Source organism: Leguminivora glycinivorella, chromosome 15 (assembly GCF_023078275.1).
Source record: "Leguminivora glycinivorella isolate SPB_JAAS2020 chromosome 15, LegGlyc_1.1, whole genome shotgun sequence".
In the NCBI taxonomy this organism is placed as follows: Eukaryota; Metazoa; Arthropoda; class Insecta; order Lepidoptera; family Tortricidae; genus Leguminivora; species Leguminivora glycinivorella.
The window spans coordinates 8,585,487-8,609,045 of NC_062985.1; the positions used below are offsets into that span (position 1 = coordinate 8,585,487).

Sequence of the window (23,559 nt, forward strand, 5' to 3'; positions counted from 1 at the left end):
AAATGGGAAAGTTACGAAAGTCAATCAATGATAAAATTATATAGATGTATTTATACATGATTTTAATTGTGTAAATTGTTTAGAAGATATGTAAAATGGAATTTGAGATAAGTATGACAAGAATGTAGTGTGGAATGTTTCTTAAATACATCTTGTTTAAAAACAAAATACATTTTGGACAAATGTAAGAACATAATATGCCAGTCTAAGTTGTTATGTGAAATGTAAATTATCTCTTCCTTATGACAATGTCACTTCACTAGTTAACACTTAGGTTTGCTTTTAAGTGTAAATCAAATAAATAAATAAACAGACCATACAAATTTTAATGGTTTTTAATTTATTCATAAATAATTCAGTCTCAAATAAAACAACAATAAAATAGAAAAATATTAACACTTTACTCAATGCTTTATTTTATTAAACAATAGGTATTATCTACAAATTTCCAACGGAAAATTATACATTTAGTTGTAATTACTCATTGTTACAAGTTAAATTGCTATTTAACAAGCTAATTACCCAACACAGAATCATTTCTCCATTCAACATGATGAATAGGTAAACAAAGTCGTTTCCTGGTAACATCCCTGGGCTATGGTACAGATTGCAAACTCATTTGCCAAGTTGTCAAATTTATATAACAGTGCACAGATCTAATGCTTTCATCACAGATACTTTTAAGGTAATAATTTTCATGCTCTCATTGGCAAGATTTCACTGGCCTTTGACCCACAATGAAGCTAATATTTACTACACTAGTCACTCTTTCACGATAATTGATAATATATGGTATTAGAAACCTTTACAGTGTTCATTCACATCAGTATAAAACATGGGTTGCACATTAAAGTGGCATTATCGGAGACAGCTTCAAACACACGGGCTGCTGGCAGTGAAAGTAATGCAATCTTTCTCCACAGTAAATACTTAGTGAAAAAAAAAACAAATATAAACAGTAAATGCAATTTCGATACTAATGCCATTATAATATAAGTAATCTTAGTTACACACTTGCACAAACAATAAAATAAATAACATGAAATCATCAGACCATATGCACAAGGATGCGTGGCAGCATTAACATTTAATTTTATTAATGTTTGTGCAACTGTGCTCATAAAAAGTTGCATCTATCTAGAATACTATGAAAGCAATTAATAAATAGGTAACAGATATTATGTTAGCTTAGAGGCCTAACATTAAATTAGAAATATAAGAATAAATAGGTAGTTGCTGAATGAAAAAGACAAGAAACAGAATATACTGCACACTATAAAATTAGCAACAGCTAACAGCCTAATTGATTACAATAGTGAGATAGAATACATGAACGGAACGTTAAGGTGCAGTTACGAAAAAATTCATTGTACACTTTCAGTGGAATAAGTACCTATATACAAAATAAATTACAATATTTACAATAAAATTTAGCAATATTTTATTGTCTAGTCATTGGATATAGAGACTAGGACGTATTTCACCATATATGCGAGAAAGATGAAACCCACAAGAACAAACAAATTTGTCATAATATAGTACATGTTGGATTGTTGCTCTGTCATCACTTCACTGTCACTGCCCGGAACCTCCTCTGCTTGCAGCATAGCCTCCTGTCTCTCCTTCAACTGTTGTTCAATTTCTTCCACAAATTCTGGAAATAGTTCACAGAACATCTTGTTTTTTATATTAATTTCCAGGGATTCAGCTGCCATGCACCGCTTTTGGTAATCTGATGTTTCTATGGAACCCCAAGTAGGTGTCTTTTCTAGCATAAAACTTAGCAGGCCCGTTAGTATGGTCGAAATAGACCATGCCGGGTTCCAGGTGTCAGGGTGGAAGTCCGTGATGCTGAGGCACAGACGTGTGTTGGTTCGGAAGCGGCCGTTGGGCGTGATCATGTAGATAGATGGTGGTTTGAACGGAAACTCTCGCGGAAATATGATTTTCCCATGGTAGTAACCACCTTCGTATGGACTTTTCTCGGGTCCTCGTACCACATAATGCCACTCGAGAATGTTTGACGGCACAGGCTCCGCTGTAACGTACGGCACTGGGTCGTTTTTCAGCCGCAAGTAGTCTTGCTTTAGCCTGCTAGTGGCCCCGGTCACTTTTGTTTTAGCCATCCTTTATTGGTTCTTATGAGTAAAACATGGAAATATTTATAATTTACTTTTATGCGCAATCTATTGTATCACACATCCGTCACGTCACGTCAAACGTCATACAACTAGCAAGTACGTAAACGTCGAATTCGACGAATCCTCGATCAAAGCTAGTGTTGTTACATCGACCAAGATTTTTTATCGACTAAAAAAACGTATAATATCATAGTATTATCATTATTACTCGTAACAAAAAGTTTTTCACTGCAAAAAACAACACAGATGGTTTAATATTAAGTTAATATATATTTTCTGCTGTTTTTTGAATTGGTACATGAACCAGATGTACCATCAAATACTATGTAAACTCTACGAGTTAATACGTGCAGCTCGGTGCCAAAGTTGGCAACAGGCACACTAGCGCTCCTAGCGGCATGAGTTGATCAAAATAGTTTAGTTTCATACAGCATAAAATTAAAAAAAATTACAAATTCTTATTTTTTGTTTTATTCCGTCTAAAAATGTTAAAGTAGATCAAGTAATAATAGCATTTTCTATTTTAATTTACTCAAATAAAAGTCTGAACAACTACTTTGATCAACTCGAACCGCTAGATGGCGCTAGTAAAATTGTTGCCGCTCAATTGTATGGGAAACGTCAGAAGCTGCACGTATTATAGTATATAGTATTTGGTACCATCACTTGGAACTAACACACGATCGCTCCGAACCGCGACCTCGATACCAACTTGAAACTTTTCACGTAAGTGAAAACAAAGAGACTTAGGCCCCCCACAGACGGGAGACAAAACTGTTTTGTCTCCGTCGTATTTGTATGAAAAGTTGCGTCGCCTCGTGTGCGCACCTTCATACTAGCCCATAGACCGAGCGACGGAGACAAAACAGTTTTGTCGCCCGTGTGCGCGGAGCCTTATTCTCACTCATTTACATTATAGGCTTCCCACAGACAGTCTTAAAAATTCATAATCTTAAAAAAAAATTGTATGCAAAGCAAATTGACACTGACAGATCTGTCAGTGTCTTGTCAGTGTCAGTTTGAACTGTCAGATTGCATACAATTTTTTTTAAGATTATGAATTTTTAAGACTGTCTGTGGGAAGCCATAATGGCCGCTGTACACATATGGCCAACGGTTCCACCAACCCTTTGTGAAACCCCTTGGCCAAGATAAGAGCCGCTGTTTACACATTGGCGAACCAATCACTTGGCATTGGCTCTTCATGAAAGATGGACGTGGAATGGAAAAGGCTAGGAAATTCTAGGTCTTTTACGTTGTCAGCAAATTTTGATTAAAAAATAATAACCCCGTAGTAAAATTAAATTATTTGATATATTAACAATTTTTTAAATATTCTGATAAGAACATTTATCTTTTTTAGGAAATACATTAAACATTTGCAAGGTTATTTTATTTCCTAAAATCTACACTATTATTGGCATAGATAAACTTATTATTTTCGTAAATATTTCACTACTGTCCTCTCTGACGGCTGACGACCAACTGAATGAAGCGCCAACGTGTAAACGCAGTTGGCCATTGGCGCCAAGATCCTTTGATGTGTGGACAAAAAACCGACACCAATCGGTTGGCCGGCAAGCGCAAGCGCCAACTGCCAACTTACGGCCAAGTAGCCCTCTACACGCTTGGCCAAGAGGGTTGGTGGAACCGTTGGCCATATGTGTACAGCGGCCAATAGGATAGCATGTGGATTACTTTGGTGCGACGTGGTCGTGTGTTGGCACTATAAGAAGATACAGATGTAGTGCGAAAAGATTTGGTCGCACGTGGTCCTAAGCCGGGCGCCTTCGAATTGTTTAATAAGGAAACGTACGAACGTGTCATGATATTTCAGTCAGTGTCACTACAAGATTTACTGACATTGACTGAACTAGCATGACAAATACGAACGTTTCCGAATACCCTTTTGGCCCAGTCTGAGCACTTCATACAATAAGTGCATTCATAGGAGTAATATAATTTATGATTTTTATGAATCAAGTCAACTGCATTTATTATGTATGTATATGTAGTAGTGATTATAATAATTATGGTCTTGGGAAATGATTTGAAGTAGAAACACAAATGTATTAATAAAAATATATTTTATTTAAATAAGAACAATAATAAATTGAGCTGGTTTTGACGACTCACGTGTCATAATATTTACCTAATGTGTATATCATAAATAATTAGTATTAATATAATATACATATACGTTGCACTAGTCGATTCCATAGTGAAAACACACTACACTAATAAGTAATAACGGTCCGGCATCAACATTTTGGTCAAAGGCGACAGCGGCGAGTTAGAGTGAGACACAGCGATGGGACCGTCCGTTCGCACCAAAGACATATATAACTCCGTATAGACCATAGTCTCTTTTCTCTGGTATAGACAGATAGTTTAAGAAAAAAACGTACCTCAGTACCATACAGAAAAAGGTACGGTGGCCTAGATGGCAATACACCTTTGGGGTACGCTCAGCTAGATGGCGCTAATATTAATATTTGACATTTTAACACATATCAAGCTAAGAATATGGGCCAAATTGTCAAAACTGAGGTTCAAAAGTTTTAAGCCTGTGTCTAAGATGGCAGTCTATGCACTGTAATTACACATTTTACTTCGACAGTAACTCTCTATAATACTCGATACTCTTTGGTTCGCACTAAGCTATGGCCTCTGCTCGCGCTGTCACCAGACCAATGTCGTGGCCAGGCCGTAGGTAAGGGGCCATTCCCACAGTATGAGAACTCGCACGCGAATTTGAGTACATTGGTGAGCTAAATTGTATGTAACCTCAACAGTCCGCAATACCTAAAACTGCATGCGACTCCGCAAGCCGTGTAAATAGGCTCTAACAAGCTTATCTAGCTCGTGTTGTTCTAGATACATGCGCCATGTGCAAGCACCACTTCTATGAAGCCCATTACAATTTTATCACTTTCTTTGAAAGGAAATATTAAATGGTAACAAATTTAATAAACGTTAAATTCGAAGCCTGAATTTATGAAACTCTGTTTTTCGATTTAGATCCTGCAGAGTATTTCTTGAAATTGTTATAGAGCAGCATTTTGGCGAAGAATTCATAAGCTAAAAATTTCGAGCCATTATTCTACAGAGTCTACAATTATAAGGAATGCTAGCATGTGCCACAGTTGAGTAATATAGTTCTGATCTCCTGGTTGAGGTGCTGCAGGCGATCTTCATCAGGACTGTCGTGCTCCACGAGTCGGTCTCGTTCCGCGATCAACTCTGAGAGCCTCTCGTTTGAGGGGTTCTTTGGTGCGCTTCTGTAAAGAAATAATCTTTAAGTTATCCTAGTATTTTAGGGGTAAGTTAGGCGAATGTTGGTAATCCAGCTGGTCTTTTTAATACATTCACTACCAGACAAAAAATGACGCACCAAGTCAGAAACCGCCGTTATATTATAACCGCCTGCTTGTATGGTGATAACCCGCCCAGTAGGCCTAGCACATGATTGCCGCGAGAGTATGTCGCCGCGAGATAGACTACCCGTCCTTATGTCATTAATACAGTTAGAAGAAGACGTGTGATCTATCTCGCGGCGACATACTCCCGCGGCCATCATGTGCTAGGCCTACAGCGGGTTGTCCGGCATCTGAGCAAAGTTCACGAGCGCCCAACAGGCGGGTTCTTGGTTGCAAAAGTGTTAAGGGCTTGTGGATATTGTTTGTACACGTAATCAACCCAAAAGTAAGTAAGGATGGCGAATAGGTAATCTAGGAATAATTGAGACTTGATGTATAAGGAAAAGTAAGTTCTAATACGAGTTTACCCGAATCTTTGTAACTATTCTTATCAGTTTAACGTGTTTTTTGACGTGATAACGTCTAATAACTCGTTACTACGGGCAGCATGCACGAAAAAGATGACGTCATTGTCCCGTTTCCCAATATAGCTTAAGCGCCATCTATTGGCGCGCGTTGGAACTAAGCGGCTGATCGATGCGCTCGGTATGGTTGTAGCGTGTGGCCTGAGTAAAGCACCACAGCTGCGACAGATGGCGCGCCCGTGTTTATTATTTTTGAGTGTTTGTAATTTAAAAACATGAAAGATTGCATTAAAATAAGCATCTTTTATAGAATGAAGTTGTTTGAAAAACCTACTTATTTAGAAGTTAGAGCAGTACGAAGTTGCGAATTTTCCCATAGTATTTACTAAGGCGCCAGAGACTTAATAAATTTACGATGATTTTTTTTTACCTATATAACCTATGTTAATATTGATAAATCATATAGAACTCGTTTAAATAAGGATGTTTTGTTATATAAACTTTTTCTTCTCCATTAATATTTACTGAGATATTAGGGTTCTAAGATTAGTAAATGGCACTAGCACTTTAATAAAATTAACGCGTGTCTCGCAAACTGTCTAGGATACAAAATAACGATTTTTATATAGGTATAGGTTAGGTTCGTTAGGTATCTTCAAACGGCCGAAGGCTCCTATTCTGTGCAGTTTCTGTAATAAGCGTGGCTCCGTCGATATCGCTTTCTGTCTCTGGCGCCTTAGTAATGCTACGGGAAAATTTTGCAACTTTGCACCACTCTAACTCCTAAATTAGTAGGTTTTAAAAAAAACTTTAATTTATAAAAGATGCTTATTTTAATGCATTCTTTCTAATAAGAACAAAACACTATGCTAGAAAGAGTGCAGAGGAAGTTCTGTAGGCACATTTACAAACGACTGTACGGATATTACCCATATATGTATCCATCTCTATTCGTAACAGGAATGGTTGGTCTTCAAACTCTAGAAACCAAACGGAAACTGCTGCATATTATGCATTACCGCCAACTGTTTCACCATAGAGTAGATGACGCATCCGTGCTTGAGAGAATGGGGCTGCAAGTGCCAAGAGCGAATGTGGTGGTTGGCATGCCGGGCGCGGTGCCGGCGCGGCGGCGGCGGCGCCTGTTCGCGGCGGCCGGCGCACCGCTCGAGCCCGAGCTGCTCTTAACCGCATCATGTTGGAGACAGACGATATTGACATATTTGCTGATAGTGTTGGTGTGTTTTACAGAAAACTCTTAAGGTTCATAGACTCTACACTCCTTAGGTGATTAATGTAATAACCATAGTTTAACTTTTAAGTGTGTTTGCTTTTATTTATGTCAATTTAACATGTACATAATTATATTACCACATAAGTGCTTTGGTGAAATACTGTTAACTTTTGTGTATTTTTAATAAATAAATAAAAAAACGTGAAAAAAGTCCCAGAATCGGGCCCCTTTTGCTATACTCTGACCGCCCCTGTCTATACTACTGTAATGTTTGACGTTATCACGTTAAACTACCGTCCGTAAACCGACTTTACAGACAACCAATTTTTTTTTAATTAATGAATAAAAATAAATGTTGTCTGACACTGTCATGTAAATTAGGTTACAATAAAGAGAGAGAACAGACTAATACTTACTTCATTTCATCAAACATGTCCAATTCTGGCCCGTTGGTGCCTATAAAAGAAAAATTTTAATACATATGCATAAGTTACGATATATCACTGAAGCGATTTGTGCATTTCTAATCTAAAATCACCTTCAGCCGTGCTACGTAACGAAACCAAATTAATTAAAATAATGAGAACACCATTTCACAATGACGCACCATGAAATATATTTTCACGAAATCTAGTGGGAAAGGCGAAAAAGCTGATATTAGGCACCGCCGTAACCATTACGGCATAAACGTTGCCTAGTTTACCGATCGAACAGCGACATCTAGCGGGATATCTTGACAACAAGTACAATTAACTTTTTGTTTGCGCGGCGATTATTTGTTTCAAATAATTTCCGGCATACGAGCAATTGTAATAGTTACTATTTCTCGACTGTGAAAATTAGTAGAAAGCAAATTTTGAAGTAAATGACGAAAAAATGCATTTTGTATAGTACATACAAGGCCCTTTTCGTAGTCACTTTCTGCTATTCTTTTCTTATTGGCTACGCTCTGGCACTCAGGGCCAGTTGCATCAACCACATTTGACAAACACATCATCGTCACGCAGCAGACGTCTATGGATCTTCCCATACAATAAAATTTTACAAACACTTTAACGGTGACAAAGGGTGATGCAACCGGCCCTTAATGTGTGTAATGCGAAAAGGGTTTCCTTCGGAAACGTTCGTATTTGTCATGCTAGTTCAGTCAATGTCAGTACATCTTGTATTGACAGTGACTGAAATAGCATGACACGTTCGTACGTTTCCGTAACAATTCGAAGACAAATTGATTGTTTTATATGACTGTGTTGTATGTTGTTTATCACGAATAAATGATTGATTTATGATTGATTGATTTTATGATTTACAAATCTTTTCGCACTATATACATTTGTACTTACTTATGATGGAGTTTGATTCGATGACGGGCATGTTGGCGAGTATGTCGACGTAGAAATCGTCTTTTAGGCGTTTCATGTCCACCTGCTCCGCTTTTTCATCTTGGTCTTGAATGGTATCTAACCTGAAAAAAAAAAATGTTTATTCGCTAGGTGCACGACTCGTGCTGCCCAGTTTTATGGGATGTTCAATTTTATTGTGTCAAGTTAATTTCAACGGTGTCCGCAAGCATTAGTGTTGGACATGTCTACAAGATGACGTGTTATGTCACGTTTGCCATTAGGTACAGTGCCTTAGATTTCTTTTAGCATAACCGAGGGATTGACTTAATGAAAATAGTAGCATATGATAGCTACCGTGAATATATACATCTTGTCTTTTTCGACGAGTCTTTAACAGGTCACTGTTATGACTCTACATTCGGTTCGGTACCATATAGTGTGCAGGAACGCAAATTTGCATGTGATCTGAATTTTAGCAGCATTTAGTAGTTTATTAATATTTTTACTATTAAATTTGGATAATATCATACTATTGTTATATTAAATAGACTGTCATAACTGTCAACCAAATCTTAGCATTAAAAAAATTCGACAAATTTGAAGAATGTAGGGCTCACCGGCCGATTTTCTTCATAAAACTTCCTTGTAGGGGCGAAGTTTTAATTCCCATAGAAAATTTGAGCGCCTTTTAGTGTCAAGATTTGGTTGACCGTCACTTATGTAAAGCTCGACCAGAAATATATGACCGCGCCATGTTGCGGAATTTCAATAGAACTATGTTTTTCGTACAGTATTGAACTGTCACCGCATACATCAGAATAACAGCTTGACAATAGTCATATATTTTTATTTATTTATTTAAACTTTATTGCACAAAAGAACAACTTAATGTACAAAAGGCGAACTTAATGCCATGAGGCATTCTCTACCAGTCAACCTTTGAGCAAAGCAGAGAAGATTGTAGGCGGTCAGGCTTTATATGTATGTTTTAGAGGATCTTGTAGCCGGTTCTCACCCCATCTGTCCGAGCTGGCGGCGGTCCTGGCGCAGCTGCGTGAGCATCTGGCGCCGCGTGTGCAGCTTGTTGAGGTGCAGCTCGCGCACGGCGCGCCCCCACTGCTCCTTGAAGAACGCTTTCGACTGCACCGCGCTGTCCAACTTCTCTTCTAGGCAACGCTGCAAAATATATATATATTTTTTTTTTAATTTATTTGGGACAATAAACAGTAACACACAAGGTTATAATAGAAAATTGCAGTGTTAACAATAGTAAGGTGTGAGACCAATAACAACAATACATACCCCAAGGTTGTCTGGAAGAGATCGCTCTTAATCGATAAGACCGCCTGTTGTTACTTCTGTTTAATTTGTTTTTTGTTTCTTGTGCATTACTTGTAAACTATGTGAGGTGTGCAATAAAGAGTATTGTATTGTATTGTAATACATTGATTATAAGCAAGAATTATTTATAAAGGATTTACAGTCTCCATACTAAGAATCGTACCTCATTTTTTTTAGCGCCACCTATTAAATACTATCATAACTACACTGATGATGCCGACAATTTTTTTTCAAATGTGTATTGCCGTGATATCATGGTATTAAAATAAAGAAGCATGTCATTCGTTCTTATAATAACCTAACCTAACCACAAAATTAAAATTTTCAAAAAACCCCCGACTGCGACCTAGTGAACCGATTTTCATGAAACATGGCTAAGAACACTCCCGACTAACTCAGCTTTCAGACAAAAAAAAACTAAATCAAAATCGGTTCATCCGTTCGAGAGCTACGATGCCACAGACAGACAGACAAACAGACAGACATACACACAGACAGACACGTCAAACTTATAACACCCCTTCGTTTTTGCGTCGGGGGTTAAAAACACGCAAAAATATTGCGAGAAAATATGATTTTGGCCACTTCCAGGCTGCGAACAGCGCCATCAATTTTAAGCTTAAAAGGCCCATACATTTCAGGGGTACGCTTTTTTGTATGGGCTTTGTCTGTCCCGTATTATATGGTCCTTGATTATAAGTACATATAAGTTTCAAAGGAGTTGATTTCAATTTGTTTATATCAGAGGATCGCTGGCGTATAAAGACCGTCCTTTTGTTTGTCGGAGGTTCTGCCATCTTGTGGTCTAAATCGGAAACTAGGTTCTCCCATTCTTATAATAATAAGTATGATTAAAACATTATAGGAATGATTAGGCTTAGTACGTTAAGGATTAGTACTGCCTTGTGTGAACCTTAGGCGTCTGTTGCAGTCGTTTCTGCTTGTCAAAAAGTTAAAATTATAGGAATGAAGTACTGGAATACGTACCAACTCCTGTATAAGGCTTGCAGTTTGGTCTTTGGTTAAGCCAGAATATTTGCTCTCAGACTCCTTTTCAATATTCTTGACATTTATCTGAAAATGAGACAAAAAATGTATAAACACGATACAACGATAAATTCAAAGAACGAATAATACACAAATTTAATCACAGATTCAGCGGTTCTATGGCAATTATCGCGGATTTATTTCAATTATCTTTAGTTCCGAGGCTACATACGATTCGTTTTATAAATAAAATAATAAATTGGCCTTTTTATTCATCGAGCTGATAAAGTCCACCAAAAACGACGGGGTGTTATAAGTTGGACGTGTCTGTCTGTGTGTGAGTGTGTCTGTCTGTGGCATCGTAACTCCCGAACGGATGGACTGATTTAGATTTAGTTTTTTTTTGTTTGAAAGCTGAATTAGTCGGGAGTGTTCTTAGCCATGTTTCATGAAAATTGGTGCACTATGTAGAGGGTTTTTCAAAATTGTTTGTGGTTAGATTATCAATACAGTGATCAAAATAATTAATGACATTAAATTATTTGACAGAAAAGTGAAGGAATATTTTATAAATATTATAAATATTACTCAATTGACGAATATTTAGCTAATTTATTCAATTAATTTGACTTTTTTTTTTTCATCTCAATCTTTTAAATTGTATCTGAGGTATTTTGAAATCTGTTTAATGTTAATCTGGTTTTTATCTTAAGAATTTTGTTATATTAGTATAAGGATTTTTAAACTGTATTTGCATGCATATACCTAGCTGTGCTTTCATTTTAGCAAATAAATCAAATCAATCAATCAATTCGTCTACGTTTACTTATTTCCTACATACCTTCATAGTCTCAAGCTGTCGTTCCAACTGCAACACCTTCGCTTCCAGCTCTTCAATGCGCATGTCTTTAAGCTTGAGCCGGTGGTTCATATCGTCTTCCATTTTCTGCGAGGCCTCTCTGAGTTCCTGGTACTTTGCCGTGTAGTGCGTTTCTAGAGCCTTCTTTGCGTCTAGAAGCTGTGAAAGGTTATACAATTTTGATAAGTATTTTGAGACTTGGGAATAAGCTTTTAACACTTAAATGCATGATTTTTTTTCTTTTAACGAGATATTAATATATGTGACAGACAATGGATTTCTGACTCTAGGAAAAAAAAAAAAAAATTTAATACCGATTTTAATACTAAATCAGTGTTAGAAGTTAAATAGGCCAAAACTTATTTATATAAATATATAATTATTGGTAAGTTTTATTTGTAAAGTTTGACTACTATTAGAAAGGTAAACTATTTGTGAAACCCCCACGTTAAAATGTTTACACATAAACTAATTACTAACTCCGAAAAAATCTGCCTAAATCACATACTAAAATCGCAATCATCCTGTTTTTTCACACTTTTCGCCATTTCTTCTTTATCCTTAAATAATAAATAGTAAATCATGACATTATTTAATTTATTTAATTGTTTATTGAAAAATAATAAATACTGGATAATAATTAAGCTATAAATGTGATTTTGGATAGCTACATATTGAGCCACGGGCCATCAAATATATGATGCATATATACATCACCATGCATTTAAGGGTTAAAGGTTTTGAGAAGTCAAGTAGTTATTGTAATTTAAGCCATACAGGGCCATTTAATCTACAGTATTTTATTTTAATCCTTCAGAGTCCCTCCGAGTCCTTTATTTTGATTAGATTAGTAGTCGCTGTGCAGTTAGGAGACAGAAAAGATCTCTTCTAGAAATTCGATAACATAGGACATGTCAAAAAATTGTTTAAAAAAAAATAGGCGGTAAAAAAACATATAAAGCACGACGAGTTTCTTTCTTTTAGTTTAAAGTAACTATTAAACCTAGTTTTAGTCTGTTAACCAAAGATACCCAGCGCCGCTGGTTGCCACGGAATATGCTGAGACCGGTTCTATGTTAGAATCTAATGTTCTTTCTAGTTCGAATGTCTTTTGTTTTATTTGTACTTTGTGGGGATAAGTAAATGATTTAAATTCTATTATTTTCTAAGTAAACAGTGACCTTTTTCTCCCTCTCCGTGTTCCTGTATCCCTTGAGCCGAAAGTCATCGGTAGCGCGCGACAAGTCTGCCGCTAGATGGCGACACTGCTCGATGCCGCGACTCAGTTTGGATTCTAGCTCGGACCGCTTTTTAGACCATTCGCGTGAGAGGAGCTCGAGGTGGTATTCTTCTTTGCGTTGCAGCTGAAATGTAAAAATAATTTTCTTCATCACACTCACACAGTAAATATGCAATTGCATGCAGACGAAGCGGAGGATGCGGAGTTATATAAAAACCGATCTTTCGACGGAGTTATGAAATTTCAAGTACCATAATTAACTCAATAGAAGGCCAAATATAAGTAATAAAATATAGGCAACAGGCAGCAGGCACAAATCGAATGGAAAAAAGTAATTACGATTGGTTAACCAAAGATTATTTTCATAGTGTATAATCTAGCAGCAGTACACTAGCGCCATCTATTGACGCTACTCAAAGTTACACGAACAACACTACGAAATCCACAATTATATCTAGAAAATTCCAAATTATTGTGAATAATAAGGTGTAAGCGAGTGATGTACTCTAATGGCGCTCCCATGTTTATTATAAATATTATATGTAATATTGTATGACGAGGACAGCGTAATATCAATACTATCATGCTATCCAGCAGCAGTTTTCTTAGTACACTAGCGCCATCTATTGACGCTAATCAAAAGTTATACGAACAACACTACGAAATTCACAATTATAGTGTATAATACACTGTACGCTGGTGCCGTACTCTAATGGTGCTCCCTTATTTGTTATAAATGTTATATAACATTGTATGACAGGGACAGCGGCACTACTGCTACTATCACGCTATCCATTTCACGCAATGTTACCTATATAACATCTAAAACAGCCAATGGAGTACCATACCGGCAGAATAATACTGGAGTGACTGTCCCTATTTTTTTTATTATTATAAATGGGTGTATCCATAGCCACAGACTAGCCGCACAACTCGAACACTGGCAATCATATATATGAAAGAGGCGCGTTCCTAGGACACATTCTAAGCTCGTGTAGGTGAACACGTACCATGCTTGTATGATTGAGATATGACAGGTCGACTGTTCGCGTTTTTGACAGGCGGTAACTGTGAGGTAACCGAGCGGGGGTGGGCGGCACTTTCAGCGGGGAGCGGGAGTGGCCATACTGTACGACATTAGTCTTTAGAATGTGCTAGCCGTGGCGAAGAGGGTTTTTGAGTTGGTTATAAGATCTGCTACCATTATTTTAGATCACGTTGGCATTTTTGTTGCAGTACCTGTAGCTTATACAGCTCCTGTTGCTTCTCCTTCCAGTCTTCCAGCTCGTCCACAAACTTCTGCATGATGTTGTCTCGCTCCTCGTAAGGTATCACCCGTTTCACCATGTCTGCAAAACGAAGACAATGTTTCGTGAATTTGATTTTTATCATGCAGAAACGTCTCCTCCTCCGTGCCTCAGTGAGGCCTACGTGGCGCAGTTGGAAGAGAGATGGCCCCAGCAAGGCCAGAGGTCGCAGGTTCGAGTCCTGCCGGAGTGGAGATGTGAATTTTTCAATTTTTCCTTTAATTAAAAAAAATGTTTCGTGAACTAGCTCTATACGTTAATATCAATTCCCCCTTAAGCCTCAACCAATTCATCAAACTATATGAGACAATTTCAGAAATTGAGACCCAAAATTAGTGACAGTTGTTAACAAAAAGTTAACTCGCTGTCAGTTTTGTAGCGACAATTAAGCATGAAATTTCTATAAAAATGTGTTTTTGTGTTAATTACATAAACTATAAGCGATAACCTACATTTAGAACGTGAAAAAAGTTGAATTTTAGACCGATTTTATGCTTAATTGTCGGTACAAAACTGTCTATGAGTTATTTTTGTTTTTCTTATTTAAAAGAAACGTAAAGTTGTTAACAGCCACTAATTTTGAGTCCCAGTTTCTGAAAATGTCTTTAGCTCTCATTTCTTGCGCCTCGCCCTTCCGTTTTCATAACTTACGACATGTAGTAGTAGTAGTAAACAAATTACATGTACAGATAATAATTATAACGGTTATGTACAAAGGCGAGCTTATCCCTTTAAGGGGAGATCCCTTAAAGGGATAAGCTACATTTGATTACCTTTATCGTTTCTTATGCAGGTGTCACTCTTACTCATCTCTAGTTTGATAGGCGTGCTGAAAGTAATAAAGTTATCATTAAAACCTCATGTTTTATAATAAATAGATATAAACGTTTTTGAAGACACATATTTTTGACACTAAAGTAAAGTCTGGTGGGCTATTCGTATTAAGCTGGTTTTTCGTTACTACCAAAGACATATGTAACTCCGTATAGACAGCCACAGTCTAAGAAAAAACATACCTCAGAGCCATATAGAAAAAAGTACGGTGGCCTAGATGGCGTTACATTTTTGGGGAACGCACGGCTAGATGGCGCTTATATTAATATTTGACATTTTTACACATATCAAGCTAAGAATATGGGCCAAATTGACAAAATTGAAGCTTAAAAGTTTTAAGCTTGTGTCGAGAGATGGCAGTCTATGCACTGTGACTACATATTTTACTTTGACAGTAAATCTCTATAATACTCAATCCTCTTTGGTTACTACATAATTATGGGCTGATATGGCCACCAGGTGGATGCCGCAGGGATGTGGCAGGGGGTCAGTACCAGTAGCAACAAGTCAACTCACCAACCACATTTAGTAGAAATATCAAAGTCACTCGGCAGTTAACTATGGGATTCCATACATTAAAATATAGTGAGCGCTTTAAAACGTCGACAGACGGTTAGGTGCGACTGACGCTTAACCCCTCGTATGATTAGATACGGATCCGTGCGTGGGAATTTTAATTTATTGTTTTAAATGTCAATAAATGTTTTGATTTCAATGATCAAAATTGACAGGCTGCATACGAGGGGTTAAGACATCTTTATAAGAATTATAAGTGACCCTCGCCGGAAAAGCCGCAGCAAAGTGACTTGTGGAAATCCAAGCGAGAAACCTATGTCCAGTGGGTTAACAAAATCAAACAATTAAGTATTTACTTCTCTTTCTCTCCTACGCTATCCTTGTCTCCCACGCTCCCTTCCCGCACGCTGTCCTTGTCTCCCTTATCTATCTCTGTCTCGCACTGAACTTGCATGTCACTAGTGAGCGGTCTCTCTCTGGCCGCTAGTAGTTTCTCTTGGCTTAGCGCGAAGGAATCGCACATCTTTCGTATGAGTTCCGTTATTTCGTTCGTTTGGAGGATGGCGGTGCCTGATGCGTCTTTATATCTGGAATGATAGGTATACATTAACTATAGTCAGTATGCACTGAAGCACCATGGAAAACCTCAAGGACCAAACGAATTGGATTCATGTCCTCTGAGATTGTATTCCAGTAGTTTAAAGATTACTGAGACATAAAACTTAAATATCTACATACATTTTATTTCAGAGTCAGATCAAGCTCACTTGGAAACGACTTCAATCATCGTGCACTTTTTTAACACTTTCACATGAAAATGAAATATTGTATTTGTTTTTCAAGTAGGCATATTACAATGCGCATATGAACGTCAGATAAAGCTACGCCGGCTCTAACCCTACGCCTCAGCCTCGAGAAGATTTCAGTCCCCTCTCAGTTGGGAGACATACCCATCCACTATTCTGTGATATCAAAATCGCTGCGAACTTAGCTTAGTCTGACACAGCTTTATCAATTTGGATCTCATACCTGGACGTATTACCCGCAGTGTTGTTGGTGTACGCCACGCCGCCCACATCTTCCAAGTTGGTACAACTGCCGCTGCTTTTGATGTTCAGAATGCTTTCTTTTCGCAGTACCTCAGTAGGCGCTCGGATGTCCAGCTGGACAGCGCTACGCGCAGATAGTACTAGTGGTTTCTGAAAAAAAAAAGGAAGTTATAAAAAGAAGCAAAAAGCCAACGACACGAGGTGTTCCCAGGCGGTCACCCATCCAAGTACTGACCTCGCCCGACGTTGCTTAACTTCGGTGATCGGACGAGAACCGGTGTATTCAACGTGGTATGGACGTTGGCGATCAACAAACTGAATATTGACTTTCAGATCGGAATGATGACATCATATGCATAGTTATTCACGATTCATTCAGCTCTCGTATAATCAATTAATCATATAGTATAATTCAAAACATTCGTAAACATCACTTTACATATATAACAATAAAGTTGTGTTAAACTGCGAGAATAGGTCTTTATTTTTAATGGACTCAGAGGAAGTACATCAATTATTCTGATATTTATTTATTTGATTCAATTATCACCAATAGCATGACACGATTACGATACATACAAATCATAAACCCGGAATAGTCTAATTTGTTAAGTGCAATAAAACTCTTTCACGATAGATGAAAATACAAAATGAAAAAGATGGATAAAATGTAAATTTTTAGAAAAAGGCAAAAAGCCAACGACACGAGGTGTTCCCAGGCGGTCACCCATCCAAGTACTGACCTCGCCCGACGTTGCTTAACTTCGGTGATCGGACGAAAACCGGTGTATTCAACGTGGTATGGACGTTGACGACAGCACAACTCAATAACGACATCCAACTCGGCAAAATAGTATTAGTAAAATTAATGAAGACCTTAAAAATATTTCTGTTTGGGCCGAAAAAAATAGTCTTATTGCTAAACCCTACGAAGACAAAATTCATGATTTTAGGTAGCAAAATCCAGATTTCGCGAATATTAAATGGTAACCCTCTACTAAACATTAATGGATCACAAATTGAGCGAGTAGAAGAGGCCAGAAACTTGGGCATAATAATAGACAGTCAATTAAGGTTTGAAAAGCACGTAGCACAGTTGGTCAAATCATGTTTTTTTAGACTGAAGTTACTGTATCAAATAAGAAACTTTTTAAACGAAAAAGTTCGTTTGACACTATGCGAATCGCTCATATTATCAAAGCTGAACTACGGCGATGTGGTGTACGGACCCCACCTGCAGCAGAAAACTCGCAGGTTAATACAAAGAGTTCAGAACGCTTGTTATCGATACTGCTACACAATTCCTCCAAGGAGCCATATCACGCCATACTTAATATAAATATAAATATAAATATAAATATACTTAACAAATATTCTACTCTAAACATGACATCACGTAGACATTTGCACCTTGCTTGTCTTCTCTTCAGTGTTATAAATTGCAAGTCACCTGAATATTTGTACTCTAAAATAAATCAATCTCTTTTCACCATCGACACGGCACTAGATCTACTCGACGCTGCATCTTAGAATCACATCCTCATAGGACGATTGCCTTTACGGGTTGTTTTCGATATCTTGCGACCAAGTGCTGGAATGATATCCCCCCGCCTTTAAGAGACCTAAAATCCAAAAAATCATTTAAGATTCGATTTAAAAATATTCTCCTCAAGAAGCAAACAAATGGGATTCCATTCGGGTACTTGGTTGCAGATTTCAGAATATAATCTGGTGGGAACAGTAGTCAAACTAGGCTTACATACTTGCGATTTTAACATTAACACTATCCAGAAAACATCACACGATATGCACATAAGGTAACATTCACACTATACACTTTACACTTGTTTCCATTTTAATGTTATAGAAATCGTTATTATATAAGTAATTATTTATCTATAGTGATTGTGACCTGGGTTCCGGCAGAAAAACAGTGCTTCGGTCGAAAGAGCGAAGCGTATCACTGAGCCGCGACCCTTTTGTCCTGCTGCAACGCACACAGTTTGTATTTTCTTTTTCTCTTTTTTGTTATTGTTGTTTTTTTTACTGTCTCAATTGTATTTTACTGTTCTGTCTCTTTTTTATGTTGCGCCTAATTTGTGTGTTTTAAATTGTGTATTGTATTGTGTGTGTTTGCAGTCTGCCAAATAAATGACTTATCTATCTATCTATCTATCTATCTTACGTCATGTTCAAGGATCGTTAACTGCGAGCGAAATCCATTGAAATGACGTATGACAACCAGTTAGCAACCCTAGTACTTCAATGGATTTCGCTCGCAGTTAACAATCCTTGGTCATGTTTCTAGAATACCAAAATTTATGTTCATTTAATTTTAGCTGCCACGTGACAGGCTTAGCCTAGTGTAGGGATTGCAGTACCGGTACTGTTTTAAAGAACCGGGATTTTCGGTACCGAAGCAATATGGAACCGGGATTTCCCGGGATTTTCGGTACTTTCGGGACTGGTCAAATTATTTCGCTTTTTCAAATAAAACAAATTTTTTTTTGGGATTTTACGTCTTTTATTATTATATTACATTACTGTAACCGAGCCGCTCCGGCTTCGTTAGGCGTAATATTGTAATCTGTCTTTTTTTATTACTTATTATAAATCGGAATTCGGGAGAACAAGCAAAAAATCGTGAGAATTCCGCCTAAACCCTACCGTCTGGCAACCATAGGCACCAATGGTTACTGTTGCAATACATTGCTCCGATTAAGCGATCTGCCATTACTGGGAGACGTTTAATCGCTTAGTAAAGGAAATAAGGCAAATACTACTACAGAAATATAATAACTGGTTATAGACCGGCAGTAAAACCTCACAAAATGTAAACTAAAGGAAACAAAACATTTGAGATAGTGCACTATTTTTGGCTAGTCAGAGGGAACGTTTTCGAGAACTTTGGTAATTTTCTGGACATTTCTTTGGAATACCGTAATACCACATTTATATATAAACGTTTCTAAAAGTTAACATGTTTATAGCAGTTATCCTTAAAAGTTATACATAAACCATCGCCGACTTTCTTCTAGACCTACGTATGTATATGTATTAGAAGTACAACTCCACCATATTTAGCTATATGTCGATCGGTATGGGCAGGGTTTTCGATTGAAGCTCTTAAGCAGCGTCATTTAAGTCATTTTTACCGACTTGATTAGCACATAGCGTCATGTTTTAATCATCGGGTCTACGCGTCGGGAGACTTTGTTTTATAACGTAGAGAAATGAGAAATAAGACTGAGAGAGATAAAACAAATACTTAAATTAATATAACAAACCTTCACCAAAAATACAAAACTCCACTACCGACTAGCGGGACTAGCTATATAGGGTATCACGGTGGCTACGGCAGCCAGTCTGCCACTGCTACCCGCTATTAAATAATGATTAGGCGCGTGTTACTGTACCTACGCCTATTTCTTAACTGTATAAATAATATAAACGGAAATAAATAAATTTTGTAGCAAAAAAGTCACGAAAAAGTATTTCCCGAAAGTACCGGGATTTTTCAAGTTGATTTCCCGGTTCTTTGCTTGTCCAAAAATCCCGGGAATTCCCGGTACTTTCGGTACCGGTATTTCCCGGGAGCAAACCCTAGCCTAGTGTGGGGCCACAAGACAAATAATGTACCATTGTAATAATTTCTTATTAATAATAAACTATTCATTTAAACTAACACGATCTTCACTCATATTATTAAATTAAAACGGGACTTAATCGCGTAAAACTTACGTTTTATATTTATTGGGTTAAATATAAAACATTAGTTTTACGCGATTAAGTCCCGTTTTAATTTAATAATATGAATAAACTATTCTTATTCTTCTTATTCTTTAGTGATTCCTTTACTGTGATATCTAATTATCTATGATTAACCGCGTAACCAGGCAACTACTCATACAAGTCCTATATTTATAAATTATAATAGTTTGATTTGTTTGGCCTTATTACTTGGCAATCTTGGCATAGGAACCTACCTGGAGAGATCAAAGGTAAGCCGTTGGTCACCCAAAATATCGTTGGGAGAATAGAATGGAGTAGAGATGGGCCGAATATTCGGTAAATATTCGGTATTCGGCATATTCGGCAAGTTTTTCAATGTTCGTATTCGGCCGAATAATTCGGTTGCATTGCCGAATATTTACCGAATAAACAAAGTAAATAACTAATGAAGATCTCACGTATTCCATTGGATAATAAGCTCCTATTTTAGTAGCTTTTCAAGGAACTGCTAAAGAGAGAAACCTATGCGTCAAATTATAAATACAATTGTTATGTAAAAAAGTTAAAAAACCGTATTTTAAGAGTTGAAAAGAGTTCAGAGTTGTTTTAACTAAGTTTTAGTTAACCACTAAATCATAAAAACATAGTTGTAGTATCATATACATATCAATATCTGGGCAACCGAGCTTCGCTCGGTTCTGTTTCGTATCCTTGACATGTGTCGCCATCTAGTTCAAAAATGAATAGTACCTACATCGAGCGAAAGAATTCTCAGCCTTAACAACACAACTATTCCACACGAGATGGCGCGCATTTCGCCACAAAAACTCAAATAGTGTATTTTTCTATTCGTTTTAGCCTTGACCTGTGTCGCCATCTAGTGTTTGCAATAAATAGTACTTACATCAACCGAAAGAATTCTGTCTTAACAGTACAACTACTGCACACGAGATGGCGCGCGAAGAAAAACGCATGAAAACTCGAAAATTCGCGTTTTCCGGGACCTACGGATAAGTTAGACCGATTATTCACCCCCAAAAACCCCCACATAACAAATTTCTGCGAAATCGTTAGAGCGGTTTCCGAGATCGTCAGTGTAAATAAATATATATATAAATAAATAAATAAATAAATATACAAGAATTGCTCGTTTAAAAGTATAAGATATGTAACCATTATCAATCATTTAATAGTTTTAATGAACATGCATCCTCTTTAAAAATATGGCTTAACCGAATATTCGGCCGAATGTTCGGTTCGGTAAGAGCTGAACCGAATGTTCGGCCGAATATTCGTATTGGCAAAGTCTCCGTGAGCTCGGCGTCGGCGATAGCTGGCGAGATACCGCTCGAGATCGAGCAAAGGGTCGTGCTCTTGTGTTGGACACCAAAACTAATATTGGGTTATGGCGCCAGCCAAGTAACTGATAGTTTGGTACAAAACAGTTATTCATTAAGGATTCATTAACACAAAAAACAACAAAAAGCCAACGACACGAGGTGTTCCCAGGCGGTCACCCATCCAAGTACTGACCTCGCCCGACGTTGCTTAACTTCGGTGATCGGACGAGAACCGGTGTGTTCAACGTGGTATGGACGTTGGCGACAGATCAAACGAATATGTTTATCAAGACTAAGACCAAAAAAAATATGACGTTATTATTTATTTATAATATTCTCGTGCAGTACTGCGCAAGTTACCTTAAATATGTATTTTATTTGAATAAAGACCATATGAGTAATAATATAATAAGCGTGTAGTGTAAAGATAAAAAAACATTATGTAATCACAATTCGCTCCTAACTTCCATTACGTCCAAAGATGGCGCTAGTGTACTATTACCGTAGTCAATAGATTTAGATAATTTTGTTTTTCGTCTGTTTTTTTACTTTTATGTTTATCTAATAATTCGTATGTAATATCGCCGCGTATAACTTATCATAAAAACCAGTTTTAGTTTAAATGTTTTAACCCTTTCCCTTTCTCGCCAATACACAATAAAATATATAGTCATAATTTAGAAAAACAAAATATTATTAGATAGTTCAGGCTTGTTTTGTAGAGCGTTTATGAATAAAGGCATTGTTATTTTGCGCTTCCTAGCAGTATGAGATTACTAATGTTGTTTGCGTGACTTTAAGTTATGCCAATAGATGTCGCTAGTGTACAACATAAGGCCACAAGATAATTAGGCTTAGAATAAATTTAAAAGTGGAAAATGTCTGCCTTGGGTGAGACTTGAACTCACGGCCTCTGGATCAATATTCCAGCGCTCTGCCAACTGCAACTGCTCTGGCAACTGAGCTCAGTTGGCAGAGCGCTGGAATATTGATCCAGAGACCGTGAGTTCAAGTCTCACCCAAGGCAGACATTTTCCACTTTTAAATTTATTCTAAGCCTAGTGGCATCGATTGCAGACGTTTCTGCTAATCAGAAGTTAACACAAGATAATTGTTGACACCATTTATTTTTTCAAGGAGTCCAATGCTACTTAACTATACATATAACTCTACGGTAATTTCATTATATTTTCCTATATTACCTACTACATAAAACTATTTGCACATTTCGTATCTTATGAGTTTTGTATTGTAAACAACAGTTTTCGACTTCAAAAATAGATGGCGCCAGTGTACTGTACACAGTATTTGAAGTATCACGTGAAAGAAGAATTCTTTTTAAACCATCGCAAATAAACCATTATGATTTATGATAATAGTGTAAACTAGAGATGGGCCGAATATGGACTTTGCCGAATACGAATATTCGGCCGAACATTCGGTTCAGCTCTTACCGAACCGAACATTCGGCCGAATATTCGGTTACGCCATGTTTTAAAAGGGGATGTTCATTAAAACTATTAAATGATTGATAATGGTTACATATGTTACTACAACTATGTTTTTATGATTTAATAGATAACTAAAACTTCGTTAAAAGTGTTAAAACCGCTCTGAACTCTTCTCAACTCTTAAACTAAGGTTTTTTAACTTTTTTACAAAACAATTGTATTTATATTTTGACGCATAGGTTTCTCTTTTTAGCAGTTCCTTAAAAAGCTACTAAAATAGGAGCGTATTATCCAATGGAATACGTAAGATACATTAGTTATTCACTTTGTTTATTCGGTAAATATTCGGCAATGCAACCGTATTATTCGGCCGAATACGAACATTGAAAATCTTACCGAAT

General features: G+C 37.1%; 2 protein-coding genes and 3 non-coding genes across 5 annotated transcripts in view; all 5 read right to left on the reverse strand.

Moving 5' to 3' along the window:
- Positions 1-376: 376 nt before the first annotated feature.
- LOC125233861 (ubiquitin-conjugating enzyme E2 J2-like) lies at positions 377-2,236 on the reverse strand. Its single transcript, XM_048140004.1, has one exon. It carries the CDS (start codon positions 2,124-2,126, stop codon positions 1,449-1,451), a length of 678 nt encoding a protein of 225 aa, XP_047995961.1. The 5' UTR covers positions 2,127-2,236; the 3' UTR covers positions 377-1,448.
- Positions 2,237-4,658: 2,422 nt separating this feature from the next.
- The window catches only part of LOC125234090 (centrosomal protein of 120 kDa-like), a 31,543-nt gene continuing 12,642 nt past the window's right edge, over positions 4,659-23,559 (reverse strand). Inside the window, exons 10-20 of the mRNA XM_048140275.1 lie at positions 16,616-16,785; positions 15,943-16,173; positions 15,010-15,065; positions 14,169-14,278; positions 12,871-13,053; positions 11,672-11,848; positions 10,831-10,917; positions 9,518-9,678; positions 8,503-8,624; positions 7,576-7,615; positions 4,659-5,422 (exon numbers count right to left, since the gene is read on the reverse strand). Of these exons, the coding sequence (XP_047996232.1) occupies positions 5,272-5,422; positions 7,576-7,615; positions 8,503-8,624; positions 9,518-9,678; positions 10,831-10,917; positions 11,672-11,848; positions 12,871-13,053; positions 14,169-14,278; positions 15,010-15,065; positions 15,943-16,173; positions 16,616-16,785 (1,488 nt within the window). The 3' untranslated portion in view covers positions 4,659-5,271. The remainder of the gene's footprint in view (positions 5,423-7,575; positions 7,616-8,502; positions 8,625-9,517; positions 9,679-10,830; positions 10,918-11,671; positions 11,849-12,870; positions 13,054-14,168; positions 14,279-15,009; positions 15,066-15,942; positions 16,174-16,615; positions 16,786-23,559) is intronic.
- LOC125234285 lies at positions 16,822-16,940 on the reverse strand. Its single transcript, XR_007177964.1, has one exon. It is a non-coding gene; the product is annotated as a 5S ribosomal RNA (ribosomal RNA).
- On the reverse strand, positions 17,330-17,448 carry LOC125234299. The gene has a single exon (XR_007177978.1). It is a non-coding gene; the product is annotated as a 5S ribosomal RNA (ribosomal RNA).
- On the reverse strand, positions 21,852-21,970 carry LOC125234292. The gene has a single exon (XR_007177971.1). It is a non-coding gene; the product is annotated as a 5S ribosomal RNA (ribosomal RNA).

What these genes read in the sequence shown, in the direction of transcription:
- LOC125233861 (XM_048140004.1), bottom strand. Translation starts at nt 2,126, where the DNA reads ATGGCTAAAACAAAAGTGACCGGGGCCACTAGCAGGCTAAAGCAAGAC.